At 44.5% G+C, this 18,731-nt stretch overlaps 1 protein-coding gene across 1 annotated transcript in view; it reads left to right on the top strand.

Moving 5' to 3' along the window:
• The window catches only part of LOC129698359 (copper-transporting ATPase 2-like), a 72,643-nt gene that overhangs the window by 30,663 nt on the left and 23,249 nt on the right, over nt 1–18,731 (top strand). Inside the window, exons 7-9 of the mRNA XM_055637463.1 lie at nt 863–954; nt 4,228–4,355; nt 13,575–13,729. Of these exons, the coding sequence (XP_055493438.1) occupies nt 863–954; nt 4,228–4,355; nt 13,575–13,729 (375 nt within the window). The remainder of the gene's footprint in view (nt 1–862; nt 955–4,227; nt 4,356–13,574; nt 13,730–18,731) is intronic.

Genomic DNA, 18,731 nt, shown 5'->3' with positions numbered 1-18,731 from the left:
AGAGGAGGTATGTGAGAATAATCCTAGGGATGATTGTGTTAACATATAATGAGTTTAATGGCACTGGGCCTGTATTCACCAAAGTTTAGAAGGCTGAGGAGGGGTGGGGCCTCATTGAAACTAACTGAATAGTGAAAGTCTTGAATAGGATGGATGTGGATATGTTTTCATTAGTGGGAGAATCTAGGACCAGAGGGCACAGCCTAAGAATAAAAGGATGGACCTTTAGAAAGGAGATGAGGAGGAATTCTTTAGTCAGAGTGAATCTTTAGTGAATCTGGAATGCGTTGTCACAGACGGGTGCGGAGGCTAAGTCATTGGTTACTTTTAAAGCAGAGATTGACAGATTCTTAATTAGTAAGGGTGTCAAAGGTTATGGGGAGAAGGCAGGAGAATGGGGATAGGAGGGAGAGATGGATCAGCATGATTGATTGGCGGAATAGACTTAGTTTAGTTTAGAGATGCAGCATGGAAATAGGCCCTTCGGCCCACCGAGTCCACGCCGACCAACGATCTCTGTACACTACTTCTATCTTACACACTAGGGACAATTTACAGGAGCCAACTAGCCTGTAAACCTGCGTAACTTTGGGATGTGGAAGGAAACCAAAGCACCCGTTGAAAATTCGCACGGTCACCGGGAGAATGTGCAAACTCCATACAGACAGCACCCGTAGTCAGGGTCGAACCCGCGTCCCTGGCACTGTAAGGGCCGAATGGCCTCATTCTGCTCCGTTGACTAATGAACCGGGAGAGACTTCAGAAAATCAAGAGCGATTTGAAAATGAATGGGAAGAGCAAGGGGACAGCTAAAGGGATACCAATATCTTAATAATAAAATTACAACAACTTTTTATTGTAGAGGAAGACTTCAGATGCATTGGCTAAGTTGCTCTCACTTCAAGCTATGGAGGCAACATTGGTAACACTAGGACCAGACAACTCAATACTGAGGTAATTTGTCATTTTGCAGTTGCCCTCTAAATATTTTGAGATTTTAACGTAGATAAACCTGGAGGCTGCAGCGAATCGTCCGATCAGCAGAGAAGGTTATTGGCTGCAACCTTCCCTCCAATGATGAACTGTACACTGCAAGGGCCAGGAAGCGAGGGGGCAAGATCATCTCTGACCTGTCACCCTGGCCACAAACTCTTTGAATCACTTCCCTCTGGAAGGCGACTCCGGATTGTCAAAGCTGCCACAGCCAGATATAAAAATAGTTTTTATCCATGAGCAGTTGCTCTACTCAACAGCCAAAAATCTGTAGCCTCCCTTTGATCTGGTATTTTGTTGGTTCACATGCTTGATCAATGGTGTTTTATCATTAATGTTTTATTATTATTAATGTTTAGTGTTTTCTGAGTCATTCGTAACTGCCACTGTACGTCATGTTGTTACTTGTGGCCGGAGCACCAAGGCAAATTCCTTGTATGTGAATACTTGGCCAATAAACTTACTTACTTAAATGCTACCATCTAGTATGTTGTAGCTTTGCTTAAATGTTTTTCTATTTTTACTACTCCAGCTACACCTTTCTACTCGATCTGTTTTACAAATCAACTTGCTCTTAGGCTCCATCAACTTCATTGTGTAGGGCTCCGAGAAACTGCTCAAGAATGGTGTATCTTGATTGCTGATACAATTTCTTCATACTAACCTACAAAGTTAGGAAATGTCTAGTCTCAATACCTTCCCCAATAATAAACTAGGCTAGTTTATTTAAGGCATGAAAGAATAGCAGATGAAAAATGCTATCCATACATAACTAAAACTCTGATCTTGTTATCTTCCGGTTTGCGCGGTCAATCTATTTTCGCATAAATGGTACGTGATAGTGCTACGATTTTTCGCCAGCTTACTCACCCGTTCTCCTCTGCTACGATTGCACCAAGTTTCGTTCCGATCAGTGGTCTAATGTAAAAGTTAGCGAGGATTAAAAACCGCACATGTCCAGATCGATCTACTCTCCTGTCAGTCGGAGCCGCGTGTATTGGTCTTTTCTCCTGGCACCCAGGAGAAAAGACCACTTCCTGCGCCATTGCATCTTTACTGTAGCTGAGGGAAGCTCTGGATGGCTGGCGGAAGTCTCCAACCAGACACAATTTTCGGAGGGACTGGAATCGGCCCAGCGCGGAGTCGGAGCTGTCACCAAACGGAAAACTGATACTCTGATCCCAGCGGAGGAGAACGTGTAGCGACCAGCGCCCGTTGTGAATCCACATCGCCCGCTGTGAGTCCTCCAGCCCCTTTACCTCTGGGGAATATAATTAATATTACCAAAATATCACCTTACCTTTATATTTAATGTTATCTCACATTATTGCTTTTTAGTTGACTTTTAAATGCATCCCAATCCTCTAGTTTCCCATTAATCTTTACATGTTATATTTCTTCTCTTTTGCTTTAATGCAATGTTTAACTTCCTTTACCTGTCACAATGGACTCAGTCTTTCCTTGGTATGTTTGTTCCTCTTTTGGATTGAAAAAATCCTGTGTCTTCCAAATTACTGCCAGAGGCTACTGTCATTCCTGCTGGGGTCCACTTCCAATCAACTTTAGTCAGCTCTTCCATCATGCCTCTAGTTAGTTTTACGCAACAGTAATACCAATACATCCGATTTCATCTTCTCCTTCTCAAACTGCAGGTTGAATTCTAGTATATTATGATCAATACCTCCTAGGAGTTTCCTTCACCTAAAGTCCTCTAATCAAATATGGTTCATTACACAACACCAAATCCAAAAAAATGCCTTTTCCCTTGTGGGCCAAACCATGAGCTGTTCTAAGAAGTTATCTGGTAGAGACATAGAGATGTTTTCGGCACAACTTGCCCACACCAAACAGCGTGTTCCATCACACTAGTCCCACCTGCCTGCATTTGGCCCATATCCCTCTAAATCTATCCTATCTGTGTACCTGTCCAAATGTTTCATACTTATGTCACCTGGTTTATGTCATCTGGTTCTTGATTCCCTTACTCTGGGAAAGAGTCTCTGCGCCTACCTGATCTATTCCTGCCATGATTTTATACACTTCTCTTATAAGATCACCCCTCTTCATCCTGCGCTCCAAGGAATAGAATCCTAGCCTGCTTAACCTCTCCCTCTGGCTCAGGCCCTCGAGCCCTAACAACTCCCACGTAAATTTTCTCTGTCCCCTTTGACAACATATTTCTTATGACATGGTGCCCAGATTGAACACTATACTCGTAATGGGGCCTCACCAACGTATTCTATAACTGCAACACGACCTCCCAACTTCTATACTCAATACCGGTCTTGCCCATGTCAGTCTTCACAAAGTTCAACACCTCACATTTCTCTGTATTAAATTCCAACAACCATTCCTCTGCCCAACTGATCAAAGTCCTGATGCAATTTTGACAACCATCTTCATTATCTACAATGCCACCCACTTTAGTGTCATCTGCAAACTTGCTAATCATCCCAAGTGCATTCTCATCCAAATCATTGATATGTGACAAACAGCGATGGGCCCAACACCAAACCCTGAGATAAACCACTAGTCACAGGCCTCCAGAACAAGGCATCTCATTTTACAAATTCCTTTTCTTGGGATCAATACTAAACTGATTTTCCTAGTACATGCATATTGAAATCCTCCATGAATACTGTAACATTGCCTTTCTTATATGTCTATTCTAATTCCCGCTATTTGGAGGCATGTATATAACTCCCATCAAGGATCCTACATCTTCTGGTTGTATGTTGTTTCTTGCTAAGGATTGAATTTCATTTGTTACCAGCAGAACCACCCCACCATCCTCTGCTCACCTGCCAGTCTTTTCGATAGGATGTGTATTCGTAGATGTTCAACTCCCAGTTCTGATCCTTTTTCAGCCGCAACTCTGTAATGCCCACAACGCCAAACCTGCCAATTTCGAACTGCGCTATAAGTTCATCCACCTTGTTTCCTATACTGAGTGCATTTAGATATACCACCTTCAGTTCTATGTTCACCACCGTTCTTTTCAATGATGGACGACATTTTGTCGGACGTTGGACTCTTGTCCCCTTCTAAACTTCCCGTCCTGTTTCTTATTCTGGAGACATTGGTAACCTCTCCTGTGCTCTCCTTTCATTTAACATTATCCATACTTTTCCAATCTGTTGAACCCATTGTACCAGAATGCATTATACCAAAACTTGTTTTGTTTTTCACATTCTGTATCAATACAAATATTCTCCTTTATTCTGCTTCTTTCAGTGAGGAGGAGATATCTGTGGATCTTGTCCAGAAAGATGATTTTCTCAAGATCCTCCCTGGTCAAAAGTTTCCCGTGGATGGAAAAGTTGTGGATGGTACCTCAGCGGCAGATGAATCTCTCATTACAGGTATGTTTTGATATTTAAAATGCACTGGACTCCCAATGTTTCTTCCGTGGTTTTCCTTTAAAGAAGCCAAATGTTTATCTGTCAATAAGCAAATACCATCAATATGGAAAAGTATTTACAGATTTTATTTACTAATTTTCAACATCTACCTATTGCTGACAATGTCAGCATTCACAGTTTTCACTATTTGGAAAGGCCAAGCAGTAACGAAGGAATGATGGTTTATTTACGTCAGGGTGTTGTGAGCTTTGGAAGTAGTAGTATTATCATGTGCATGCTGCCCATGTCCTTCTTGATGGCAGTGTCAAGGAATTGGGAAGTGCTGCTGGAGTGGCCTGGACATGGAACTATGATACTCGTCAGGCAACATCACTGGAGAAAAGGAATGTGTGACATTTCGTGTCGGGACCCTTCTTCAGACTGAAATTAGGGGGTAGGGAGGAGTGGGTGAAGAGCTGGAGGCGAGAAGAGGTGTGATCTCAAGAGATAAACTTATCTGAGGAGCTGTGGAACTGATAAAACGATTAGGAAAGGTGGGGGGAGTGTCGGTAGAAGTTACTTAAATTAGATAGTTCAATGTTCATACCACTGGGTTGCAATCTACCCAATGAAATATGAGGTGCTGTTCCTCCAATTTGCATGTGGCCTCAATCTGGCAATGGAGGAGGCCCAGGGCAGAAAGGTCAGCATGGGAAGGGGAGTTTAAATAGTTGGCAACCGGGATATCCTGTAGGCCTAGGTACAGTGAAACCATGTCTATGTTTGGACTCGCCTATTTACAGGAGCCTACATCGGGAACACCAGTTGCAGTCGATGAGGTTAGGCGAGGTACATGTGAACCTTTGTCTAACCTGAAAGGACTGTAGGGGTCTCTGGATGGAGTTGAGGGAGGAAGCATGAGGACAGGTGTTGCATCTCCTGCAGTTGCAGGGGAAAGTATCCAGGGTGGCAGTGGTGTGGGTGGGAAGAGATGTGAAGCTAGGAGTTGTGGAGAGAGTGGCCCTGTAGAAGGCAGGAAGTGGTGGAGATGGGAAAATCTGATTAGTAGTGGGATTCTTTTCAGAGGTGGGATTGGATAATATGGTGGATGCAGGGGCTGCTGGGTAGCTATCACCCTACCCCCCCCCCCCCCCCCCCCCCCCCCTCTCCTGGTCCCCTCCTCCACTAGTCGTTTACCAGTTCCACAGTTCTCCACATTTCTCTTGAGATCTCACCTTCTCTAGCCAACAATGGACCTACCAGGCACAACCCCATCTGAGGTAAATTGTGGTTGGCCCTGATTGGTCCCGGTCTTTTGTCACTTCCAGCTCTTCATCCTCCACCCCCCCCCCCCCCCCCACCCCTACTTTCAGTCTGAAGATGGGTATCGGACCCAAAACATTTCCCATCCATTTTCCTCCAAAGATGCTGCCTGATCTGCTGAGCTACTTCAGCACTGTATCTATTTTTGGTATAAACCAACATCAGCAGTTGTTTGTTTCTACTGTTAATTTGATGCATTTTTTTAGATGGTACATATTGCTGCCACTACAACACTAGTAAAGAGAATGATTATTTGGCTAGATGGTACCAATGAAGCAGACTTTTTTGTCCTGAATTATAGCCCACTCCTGAGAGTCGTTACATCTACAAATAAAGAATATTCCATCGTGTTGCGGCTTTGTGATTTGTAGATGGTGAAAAGGTATCAGGAGGTTGGTCACCCACCACAGAATACGTAGTCTGTGACCAGCTCTTGGAACCAAAGAGGTTATGCTGGACTATTTATAGTTCTGGTCAGTAGTGATCCTGATAAGATTGTTATGCTTTGGGGTGCTACTTGTTGAATATCAACGTTCGGGTGGTTAGTCTCTCTCTAGTTGAAGGTCACTACCTGCAGGCACGGAAATCGCTATCAAAATATGGTGGGGACGGGGGGGGGCACAATTTCCTGGCGGCCGCGCGCACATGCTCACACACACACACGCACCCAACACACACACACACACTCACACGCACACACACAAGCGAGGCTTCAGAGGCTTAATCCAGGGCTAAATGCAGCTCAACTCTGCTGTCTTGCCGGGTTAACCAACAGCCCTGCCTGGACTGACGGGTCACCAGCGCTACTTCTCCGCGTTGGCTGTAAACCTGGGCCATATTTCCCGCAAGTCCAGGCAGGGCTGTAGGTTAACCTGGCGGGACAGGCTGAGTTGAGCTGCATTTAGTGCTGTATCTCTGCGCTGGATGTGGGCCTGGGGGAACCGCTCCCGACTGACTCCCGACGTCTCTGGCCACCCTCAGGCGTGGGCATTCGGGTGGGGACAGGGATGGTCCAGTGGTGGTTTGGCAGCGATTGCAGCGCCGGAGACCGGGATCGATCCTGGCTGCGGATGAGGCGCAGGTTTGTGTCAGGGCTGCCGAGAATGTTTTGGCACGTCTCCCTCCTACAATCACCGTGCTCTATCCTCAGTCCCACCCCCCCTGCATCCGCCTCTAATCGACACTTCCCTACTCCAATTATCGCACGGAATCATCATGTAACGCCATTGCCTGCTGACCGACGTCTCTCTCGTCCAATCGGCGCCCTCGATTAGCAGTCCCACCCCAAATGTCTCGCGGAAAGCGGAGTTTTAAAATCCGGATTACAAAAAATGGGGGGAATCGTCCCGCACCTCTCAAAATAATAGGGGGACGTGTGTCCCCTGCCCCCACTGGGATTTCTGCCCCTGACTGCCTGGCATAAATATTACTTACCTCGGGTCCTATGGTCCAGATAAACCTGTGGTCTAAATCTCGCTGCATATAGTTATGGACTGAGGAATTGCAGGATTTGAACATTATGACATTTTCAGGGACATAGCCACTTGGTAAGATTTTAGAGCCCATTATAAAGGATGAGGTTACAGAGTACTTAGAAGTTCATGATAAAATAGTCAGCATGATTTTGTGAAGGTGAGATCTTACATGACGAATCTGCTGGATTCCTTTGAAGAAGTAAATGGTAGGACAGACAAAGGAGAATCAGTGGACGTTGTTTACCTAGATTTTCAGAAAGGCTTTGATAAAGTGCCACACGTGAGGCTGCTAAGGAAGATGAGAGCCCATGGTATCAAACGGCAGATACTGGCATGGACAGCAGGTTGGCTTGATGGCAGATGGCAAAGAGTTGCAAAAAAGGGGGTCTTTTCTGGTTGGCTGCTGTGACTAGAGGAGTCGGTTCTGCAGGGGTCGGTGCTGGGGCCGCTACTCTTCACGTTGTATATTAATTAATTGGATAAGGGGATAGAAGGCTTTGTGGCCAAGTTTGCGGATGATACGAAAATAGATGGAAGGGAAGGAAGTGCAGAGAAAGCATGGACTCTACAGAAGGACTTGGACAGATTGGGAGAGTGGGCAGAGAAGTGGCAGATGGAATATAGTGCAGCAAAGTGTGGAGTCATGCATTTTGGTAGTAAGAATAAAGCCGTAGACTATTTTCTAAATGGGGAGGGAATCCTGAAATCGGAGGTGCAAAGGGACTTGGGAATGCTGATGCAGGATTCCCAAAGAGTTAATCTGGAAGCCGAATCAGTAGTAATGAAGGCAAACAGTCCCGCGGCTCAAACACCGCGGCCCGGGGTGGTTGAAGCTGCCGCCCACCAGTCCTGCAGAAGCAGCTGCTGGCCCGCGGCCGAACCCCGGAGGGGGGGTATCGCCCCAGCGCAGAGGGAGAAGAGGAGGGAAGAGACTGCGACCTAAGACTTTTGCCTCCATCACAGTGAGGAGATGCTGGGTGGACTCACTGTGGTGGATGTTAATGTGTGTTTATTGTTGTTTTATTGTATGGTATTATATGTATGACTGCTGCAATTTCGTTCAGACTTCGGTCCGAATGACAATAAAAGGCTATCTATCTATCAAACACAAAGCTAGCATTTATTTTAAGAGGGCAAGAATACAAAAACAGGGATGTAATGCTGATAGGGCGCTGGTCAGGCCGCAGTTGGATTATTGTGAGCAATATTGGGCACCATAGGAAGGATGTGCTGGCCCTGGAGAGGGTCCAGAGAGGATCACAAGAATGATCCCAGGAATGAGTGAGTTAACTTATGATGAATGTTTGACGACACTGGACCTGTTCTCGCTGGAGTTTAGAAGAATGAGGGGAACGTCATTGAAATGTACCAAATAGTGAAAGGCTTGGATAGAAAGGATGTTCCTACCAGTGGGAGTGTCTAGGACTAGAGCTCAAAGCCTCGGAATTAAAGGACTTTCCGGTAGGAAGGAGATTAAAAGGAATTTCTTTAGTCAGAGGGTGGTGAATCTGTGGAATTCATTGCCACACAAGGCTGTGGAGGCCAAGTCTATGGATATTTTTAAAGCAGAAATAAGATAGATTCTAGATTAGTACAGGTGTCAGCGGTTATGGGGAAAATGGCAGGAGAATGGGGTTATGAGTGAGAGGTAGATCAGCCATGATTGAATGGTGGAGTAGACTTAATGGGCCGAATGGCTTAATTTTGTTTCTGTTACTTATGGCCTTATGACCTGATGATGGAAATAAATCTCTGAGGATAGTTGAAGCTGATTGACATGAGGGTCCCCTGCAGTCCTGAGGCTTGGGTGATTCACCATAGATAACCAGAGCCACCGACCGGTCAGATCTTTCAGTGACCAGAGAAACATCCTGCAGGGAATATGATGTTTTGTAGTCTTAAGATGTGTCCCTATCCATGTTCTCTTGAGATGTTGCCTGACTGCTGAGTTACCCCAGCACTTTGTGTCTTTTTTGTGAACGAGCATCTACAGTTCCTTGTTTCTACAAAATGTTTTATACTCTTGCTTTAAAATGTTATATATTGGACCTGTGGGTAACGCGAGTTGGAATTGTATTTAGTTTTGCCATCTTACTGCAATTGCTTATTCAGATTTTTTTTCAATAATTCAATTTTCCAATGCCTAAAGATCACACTAACATTTCATGATTAGATGATATTTTCTCTCTATTATGGGAATATTGAAATTTTCAATGTTTTTTATTCATAAATCTAAGTGATAGTTGTGAAATAGTACATAGCATTTCACAACATTACACACTTTGACTTCAATTATTTTACCTGTGGGATTTAATGCTTTCAATAGAACTCATTATCCACTCAACCCACTCAACTGTTTTGAATAATGTGAAGTTAGTAAGGTCTGATGCGGTCTATAGTTGCCCCCCGTAGATTCACACTGTGTAACTGATATATAAAGGTGGCTCCATCCTCAGCCCCAAGGTTGAAATAAAATATAATGGCTGACCAGGCCATGTCCTCTGTCTTAGCAGTAGCAGATTAAAAATGTCTATTGTATTTGTAAGCATTATAAACATTCAAAACCATTCATAAACTTGTTTTTTTAATGCAATTGTTAAGTGTAGTAAATTGTTAAGAAACGATCTTGTCAAGATTACAAGGTAAATATATAGGTATGTGTTGAAAATTAAAAGTCTGCACATATGTAAATTTAAAATGAAAAGAGAAACTTCTGCAAACACTTAGGTCACATCTGCGAAAAGAGATCTCTTTTCAAGCATTTTTGCGTATTGGTGGAAATGGTGTCAGCCTCAATAACAATCAGCACGGGAGCACCTCAAGGCTGCATGCTCAGCCCCCTGCTGTACTCACTCTATACCCATGACTGCGTAGCGAACCACAGTGCGAACTCCATCATCAAGTTCGCTGACGACACCACTATTGTGGGGCGTATCACTGATGGGGATGAGTCAGAATACAGAAGAGAGATCGAGCAACTGTCCATATGGTGCCAGCGCAATAACCTGGCCCTCAACACCAGCAAAACCAAGGAACTGATTGTGGACTTTGGAAGGAGTAGGAGGGGGACCCACAGCCCCATTTATATCAACGGGTCGATGGTTGAAAGGGTCAAGAACTTCAAATTCCTGGGCGTGCACATCTCTGAAGATCTTTCCTGGTCCGAGAACACTAACGCAATTATCAAAAAAGTTCATCAGCGCCTCTACTTCCTGAGAAGATTACGGAGAGTCGGATTGTCAAGGAAGACTCTCTCTAACTTCTACAGGTGCACAGTCGAGAGCATGCTGATCGGTTGCATCGTGGCTTGGTTCGGAAATTTGTGCGCCGTGGAGAGGAAAAGACTACAAAAAGTAGTAAACACTGCCCAGTCCATCATCGGCTCTGACCTTCCTTCCATTGAGGGGATTTATCGCAGTCGCTGCCTCAAAAAGGCTGGCAGTATCATCAAAGACCCACACCATCCTGGCCACACACTCATCTCCCTGCTACCTTCAGGTAGAAGGTACAGGAGCCTGAAGACTGCAACAACCAGGTTCAGGAATAGCTACTTCCCCACAGCCATCAGGCTATTAAACCTGGCTCGGACAAAACTGATTATTAATAACCACTTTCTGTTATTTGCACTTTACCAGTTTATTTATTCATGTGTGTATACATTTATATCATGGTATATGGACACATTTATCTGTTTGTAGTAAATGCTTACTATTTTCTGTGTGAATTAAGCAAAGCAAGAATTTCATTGTCCTATACAGGGACACATGACAATAAACTCACAAACTTGAACTTGACAGACACATTATTTACATAGTGTGATTTGACTCGCCTTCATTCACCCGTAAGATTTTGATGTCTCATTCCCTCCACCACCACCAATAGAGCTTCAGTTATTGCCACGATTCTGTCAGTTTTACCTCTGGAATTATATGTGCAAGACTATTACAATTATTGAATTTTACAGGAAGAAGAAATTCCTGTTAACTTTCATTCGCACTTCACCAGTTTGGATCTGTGATCCCTTGTTTTATCTTCAGAGTTTAATTTAGATAATGCGCCAGGTAAACATTTTTGATCATTAAGAATTTTACTAGATTCCATAAAATACAGGATGTGGAGGCTTTGGAAAGGGTACTTGGGTTTACCAGAGTTATCCCAGGAATAGAGGGTATTGGCTATCAGGAGAGGTTGGACAGATCTGAATTGTTTTCTATGGAATGCTGTAGGTTGAAGTGCGACCTGATAGAAATATATAAAATGATGAGAGACATAGATAAGGTAGACAGCCAGAATTTTTTTGCAGGATGGATGAACCAAATACTATTGTTTTAAGGTGAGAAGAGCAAAGTTTAAAAGAGACTAGACCAAGTGCAGACCCGTTGGGTCTGCTCCCCCAATGGTGTGATCCCCCAGCCCAATATTCCACCATGCACCCGTCTCCTCCATTGGAACTGAGCCCGTTCCCAAATGTAAGATTGCAGCCCTCCCTGCCTGCTGCAGCAGTGAAAAGTTCAGTGTTCCTCTCTTGCAACTTTGTTTCGAAGTGTGTTGGAAGCTGACATGTAAATGGAGAAGCCTGTTTATTTTTGAAATACTTGGGGGTGGGTGGGGGGGGGGGGGGAGAAGGATTTGATTAAAAACATGTACTTCAACACGATAAAATGAAATGAGGAGCGGATACTTAGAAAAAAAAGCGAAATCTCTACCGAAATGGAAAATATCTCGGAGATTGAGCTTGTGGATTGGGCGTGGCAATGAATCAAAGGAAGAAATGCAGCCGGCAGCCGTACATGCAAATGAATCCATTCCGATTGGACACCTGCGAGCATCGGCCATTCCGATTGGACATCTGCGAGTATCGGGCACGAATCGAAAGGCAGGAAGGGATCCGTACTGCAGGCGGACGGACGGATTTGAGTTTTATATATATACTAGACCAAGTGCAGACCCGTTGGGTCTGCTCCCCCAATGGTGTGATCCCCCAACCCAATATTCCACCATGCACCCGTCTCCTCCAGTGGAACTGAGCCCGTTCCCAAATGTAAGATTGCAGCACTCCCCTGCCTGCTGCAGCAGTGAAAAGTTCAGTGTTCCTCTCTTGCAACTTTGTTTCGAAGTGTGTTGGAAGCTAACATGTAAATGGAGAAACCTGTTTATTTTTGAAATACTTGGGGGTGGGTGGGGGGAAGAAGGATTTGATTAAAAACATGTACTTCAACACGACGAAATGAAATGAGGAGCGGATACTTAGAAAGAAAAGCGAAATCTCTACCGAAATGGAAAATATCTCGGAGATTGAGCGTGGGGATTGGGCGTGGCAATGAATCAAAGGAAGAAATGCAGCCGGCAGCTGTACATGCAAATGAATCCATTCCGATTGGACATCTGCGAGCATCGGCCATTCCGATTGGACATCTGCGAGTATCGGGCATGAATCGAAAGGCAGGAAGGGATCCGTACTGCAGGCGGACGGACGGATTTGAGTTTTATATATATATAGACCCGTTCCCAAATGTAAGATTGCAGCCCTCCCCTGCCTGCTGCAGCAGTGAAAAGTTCAGTGTTCCTCTCTTGCAACTTTGTTTCGAAGTGTGTTGGAAGCTAACATGTAAATGGAGAAGCCTGTTTATTTTTGAAATACTTGGGGGTGGGTGGGGGGGAGAAGGATTTGATTAAAAACATGTACTTCAACACGACGAAATGAAATGAGGAGTGGATACTTAGAAAGAAAAGCGAAATCTCTACCGAAATGGAAAATATCTCGGAAATTGAGCGTGGGGATTGGGCGTGGCAATGAATCAAAGGAAGAAATGCAGCCGGCAGCCGTACATGCAAATGAATCCATTCCGATTGGACATCTGCGAGCATCGGCCATTCCGATTGGACATCTGCGAGTATCGGGCACGAATCGAAAGGCAGGAAGGGATCCGTACTGCAGGCGGACGGACGGATTTGAGTTTTCTATATATATAGAGATAGATAGATAGATAGATAGATGTGTGAGGGGCAAAGTTTAAAGGAGATGTGCAAGGCAACTTTTTACAGAGGGTGTTGGGAAACGGGAACATGCTGCCAGGGTTGGTGGTGGAGGCAGATACAATCGTGGCATTTCAAAGGCATTTTGACCAGGCACATGGATATGCAGGGGGTGGAGGTTTAGGGATTATGCATAGATAGATAAAAGTTGGTCTTGGCAACATGTTTAGCATAGACATGTGAACTCTATTCAAAGCACAAGCATTCCCTCCCAGCTGTCTCTCAGCTCTCGAACGTCCTTGTTATTTCTTGAAAAGAAGATCGACAAATATCTAACCATTGTTCAGCTTTGTTTTTTATTTTGAATTGGTATTTTGCTTAAGTACGTCTTGGATGTCCATACCGTGTATGGAAGTAAGACTGTAAATTTATACTGTGCAGGATTAACAGTGATTTTACTTTTCAGGAGAGTCTATGCCAATTGTGAAAAGACCAGGAAGTATAGTGATTGCTGGATCTATTAATGCACAAGGAACTCTGTTGATTAAAGCAACCCATGTTGGTGCAGACACAACATTATCACAGATTGTCAAACTAGTAGAAGACGCGCAGACATCAAAGGTAAATCTGCCACTTTTATGCTTACAAATGAAGATCTAGTTTTACTTGTGTATGCATTAATACATTATACATTCAGGGACTGCACAGTGGTGCAGCCAGTAGAACTATTACAGTGCAACAGCCCACGTTCAATCCTGACTTTTATCTGGATAGTATTTGCATTCTGCCTGTGATCACATGGTTTTTCCAAAGAGTTGCAGGTTGGTAGCGCATAGGTGACTGGTAGAATCTGGAGTTAGTTGATGAGAATGTAACAAGAATAAGCTGGGATTGGTGTAAATGAGCACTTGATGGTTGGTGCAGATTTGGTGGATAGAAGGACTTGTCTCTGCACTGCATAATTTTATGACTCCAACCAGATTATGGTTAGCCATTAATTTGTGATGAATGTGTAAAATTATACAAAATCATAATATTGCAGAAACTATAAATATTTTTTGAGTGATTTTCATGGTACTTTAAGCATAACCTTGTTGCTCTATGTGTACTGATATATGCTGTCTTGATTGGATATGGAGTCATAGAATATAGAACAATACAACGCAGGAAAAGGCCCTTCGGCCCATTGTCAATGTCGATCACGATGCCAACGGATGTCACATAAGAACAATGTGAAGTTGAAGTGGATGTATGTCTTTGCATTGAGAAGCTGTGATTGAAGAAAAATAGTAAGATTAAACGAGAACTTACCAGTTCGAAGTTTGATCTGTATTTTATGAGGAGTTACGATGAGGGATTACGTGAAGAACCCGCTCAGTGCGCAGGCGCGGCATACTTCCAAGCAGCGGTGTGGAATCACAGATAGACACAGTTATTTGAAGTAAACATAGTAAAGATAAGGAGACATCAGTTTACTAGTTTGATCTATATAATGAGGGTGGGAGTGGAGGGCACTTAATCCCTCATCGTAACTCCTCATAAAATACAGATCAAACTTCGAACTGGTAAGTTCTCGTTTAATCTTACTATTTTACTTCGGAGTCACGTGAGTGACTACGTGAAGACTTCAAAGGTCTGTGATTTCAAACCGTGTAACAGTTTTTATTTCACTCACTGCCGAAGTTCTTGAGGGAGGAAGTGTTATCGCAATCAACCAAAAAGGTGTTTATTAACAATAACAAAAAATAAATTGCTCCCCCGGGCTTAAATTAAATATTTGCAGTTTGTAATATTCTGTCTGCAAATAAGTCAGGCTTCATCAACGGCTTATTATAAAACGTTCTGAACGTCGTTTCCCTCGACCATCCTGCCGTATTGAGAAAATGTGGTCAACCGGGACGTCCATTCGTTCAGCCGCTGATGTCGATGCTGCCCTAGTGGAATGGGATTTAAATGTATTAGTGTCTATTCCGGCAGCTTTCAGTACCTGTTTAGGCCACCGTGAAATGGTTTGGCTCATTACCCGGCCATGAGGTTTCTTGTGGCTGACCCATAAGGCTTTTTCACTCCCTCTGAGATTGTGGGTTGTGTCTATATATTGTTGTAGATGGGTCACGACACACAACCTTGGCTCTGGTGGGTAGGCCCGGAATACCACCAGTGGATTGGGCGTTCCTGGCCTGCTTTGTTTCACCAGACCTAGAATGATGAACGTAATCTGGTCTGGGGTGACCACCATGTTGTCCAGTCTTAATTTGTGCAGCGACTGGACCCTCTGAGCGGATACGAGTGCCATTAACATGAGCGTCTTTAATGTAGATTGCTCGAGGCTGAGGGATCTAGCTGGTGGCCATTCCCTGAGGTATGTCAATACCACACTGATATCCCAAACATGGGTATACCTGGGTTTAGGGGGCTTAATATTAAAAATTCCCTTCATGAGTTTTACCACCAGTGGATGGGATCCCATGGCCTGCTGTCCTGCTGGTTTTAGGTAAGCAGACAGGGCGCTTCGTGCTGTATTGATGGCACTGTAACTGATCCCTTCGTCATGGTGTAGATGGGCCAGGAACTCCAGCACGTCGGTGGTTGTGGCAGTTGCATATGTTGTTCCTGTTTCCTGGCAGTACTTCTCCCATTTTTTGATACAGGTTTATACTGCCTCCTGGTGGATGTTCGCAGGGATGCCGACATGGTGGTGATAGTTCGTTCGGATAATCCCAGTCCCTGGTAAGGTCTATTCAAAACCTACAACCCAGGAGTTTGATGTTTTCATGGCATGGGTGGCTTATGCCTGATACTGGGTGAGTCAACAACCGTGGGTCACTAGGGAAAACCATAGGTGACTCGACCACCATGTCGTGAAGAACTGGGAACCATGGCTGTGTAGGCCAGTCGGGCACCATCAAAATCCCAGAAGCAGAGTCCATCTGTATTTTGCGAAGTACCCGACTGATGAGGCAGAAGGGAGGGAAAGCATAGAAGAAGAAATTTCCCCAATCCAGCGTGAAGGCATCTACCGCTGCTGCCTCTGGGTCTGGTTCCCAAGCCACATACATAGGTAACTGGTGATTCAGTCTTGATGCAAACAAATCGATATCTGGCGTTCCATATTGCTTAATAACTTTAGCAAATATTTTAGGGTTTAACATCCATTCGATGTTATTAAATTTTTGTGACCTGGTGTCTGCCACTGTATTTAGCTTACCTGGTAGATAGGCAGCTGATAGCCAAATATGTCTTTCGACACACCATTGCCAGATCACATTGACCAATTTGTCGCATGATAATGATTTTATGCCCCCCATATGGTTAATATAAGCCACCACCGTAGTATTATCAATCTGTAACCGCACATGCAAGTGCTGCATTTTAGAAGCATATGCTTTTAAACCATAATAGGCGCCCAACATTTCTAGATAATTGATGCCCAGTGTGTGTAGTAATGATGACTCTGGTTTAGTCCATCTGCCACCTGTGCTGGATATGGAGTTAGTTGCTCCCCAGCCTTGAGCACTGGCATCTGTTTGAATAACTAAAGTAGGGTTAGTGACGATGATAGGGCTGAAACTGTGCCAAACATTCTCTGCCCACCACTGTAGCTCTGATATAGCTTCAGTGGGTAATTTCATGATTCGGTCATAGTGACCCGAATGTCTTGTAGTGCATGTACCTTTGCTCTTTGTAGATTTTGATAGTGCAAAGGTCCGAATTGTGTAGCCGGAATTGCTGCTACAATTGTCCCAATCACTCTTGCTACTTGTCGAATAGTTGGTCGTTTGTTGACCATTAAGTTGTTGCATGATTGTGCTAATGCAACCATTTTTTCCCTTGGCAAAGTAACAGTCATATGGACTGAGTTAATAGTGAAGCCCAGGTAGTCCATGGTAGTAGATGGCTTCAACCTAGATTTATCTGGATGTAGGACGAACCCCAGTGTTTCAAGGAGCTGTTTTGTAGCTAATACTGCTGCCACAGCCAATTCCTTCGTTTTTCCTACTATGAGAATATCATCCAGATATGCCATGACAATATGCTTTTGTTTCCTTAGTATTCCCATGGCTACTTTTAATATTTTTGTGAATAGTCTAGGGGCTGAAGTTAGACCATTGGGCAATGCTCTATACTGCCACAGCTGCCCCAACCAGATAAATTTTAGGTATCTGCAATGATCCTTGTGTATGGGTATTAGATAGTAAGCATCTTTAATATCAATGCTTGCCATAAAGTATCCTTTGGAGATCAGTTGTCTGGCAGTAACAAACGTCTCCATCTTGAAATGTATATACTCAACAAATTTATTTAGTGATGTTAAGTCAATGATGATGCGACATCCACCATCTTTTTTGGTTTTAGTGAATATATTCGATACAAATTCCAAAGGTTCATGTTTGGTCTTTTCGATGACCCCCTTTGCGATAAGCCTCACCAGTTCAGCTTGTCCCTCCCGCTTTTCTTTGTCGGAGGGAGTAAATACCCTTTGGGGCCAATGTTGAACTGGCGGCAATATCTCTGATATAAACTGAATTTTGTATCCACTAATGCTGTTGAGTACATACTTGTTACTCGTGACAGTACCCCATGCTTCTTTAAACAAGTGTAATCACAAGTTAGTAGAGCACCCTTGTTCTCTATATGCTGGCAGGAACCAGACCCACCTACCTCCATGGTTATTGTCGTCTTCTCTGCTTTTTCTTGTAGGCTCTGTTTGCCTGACATGCTAGCGATGTTGGGGGGGGGCGCATTTTCCATGGGATGGCCCAGCTCTGGCCGTTACCCTGATCTAAAAATTAAGGCGCATTTGGGGTCATAAGCGCTTGAAGCGGGAAGAAAGCCCGTAGCTTTCACCCTGATCTAAAAAAGACCTAGTAATGTGGACGAGCTTTCACCAGACTGTTGTGGATGCCGACTGGGGATGCCGTGCCGGTTGGGTATCGGAGGCCTTGTTCTGCTTGTTCCTGGGCCTGCCCTCATGAGGCCGAAAGATTTTGCTGCCTCCTCCATGTCCCTCAGTTTCTTATTGAGGTCTTTCCCAAATAGTAGAGCGTCTGTTTCTGCTGCAGGGGTCTTGCATAACCCCGCAAATTTGGGATTGAGGGCAGGTCTTATGTTGTCCCGCCGGAGATTGTTAATCTCGAATTGTGTGTTGCACATCAGTGCTAGCACATCCTATTGGCAGGTATCCATATCCATGTGTTCCACGGAACGAGCGAAGGCCGTGATGGCCGACTTCAGGAGCCTTAGGATCCGCTGTAGTTTTAATTCCTGGTTCCGAATTTGTGGCCCCAGCTGCTTCCAAATTTGGTTATTCACACTCTTTACCTTGAGTGCCTCACAGTTTTCTGGTGCTGTGTATTGGTCCAAGGCTTCCAAAAGGACTTTCTCCTGTAAGGCCTTGTTGGAGAGGTGGTTAATGCTGGCCGCCATCTTTGGTTCCAGCGATCTTCCTGCGCGTGGGGTTGCTACCTAGCGGTCCACGACACCCAGCAGCTCTTCCTGCTCCTGCACCCCTTGCATACTCCCGAACTCGTCCGCCAGCCGCTGTTCCAGACCAGCCCAGCCCTGGTCACCTGTACTAGCCTCTAATAATGTGGGAGCAGAGGGCAGTGCACAAGACACTGTA

Source organism: Leucoraja erinacea, chromosome 6, assembly GCF_028641065.1.
Source record: "Leucoraja erinacea ecotype New England chromosome 6, Leri_hhj_1, whole genome shotgun sequence".
Classification (NCBI taxonomy): Eukaryota; Metazoa; Chordata; class Chondrichthyes; order Rajiformes; family Rajidae; genus Leucoraja; species Leucoraja erinaceus.
This window is presented reverse-complemented; position numbering and strand designations above follow the sequence as displayed.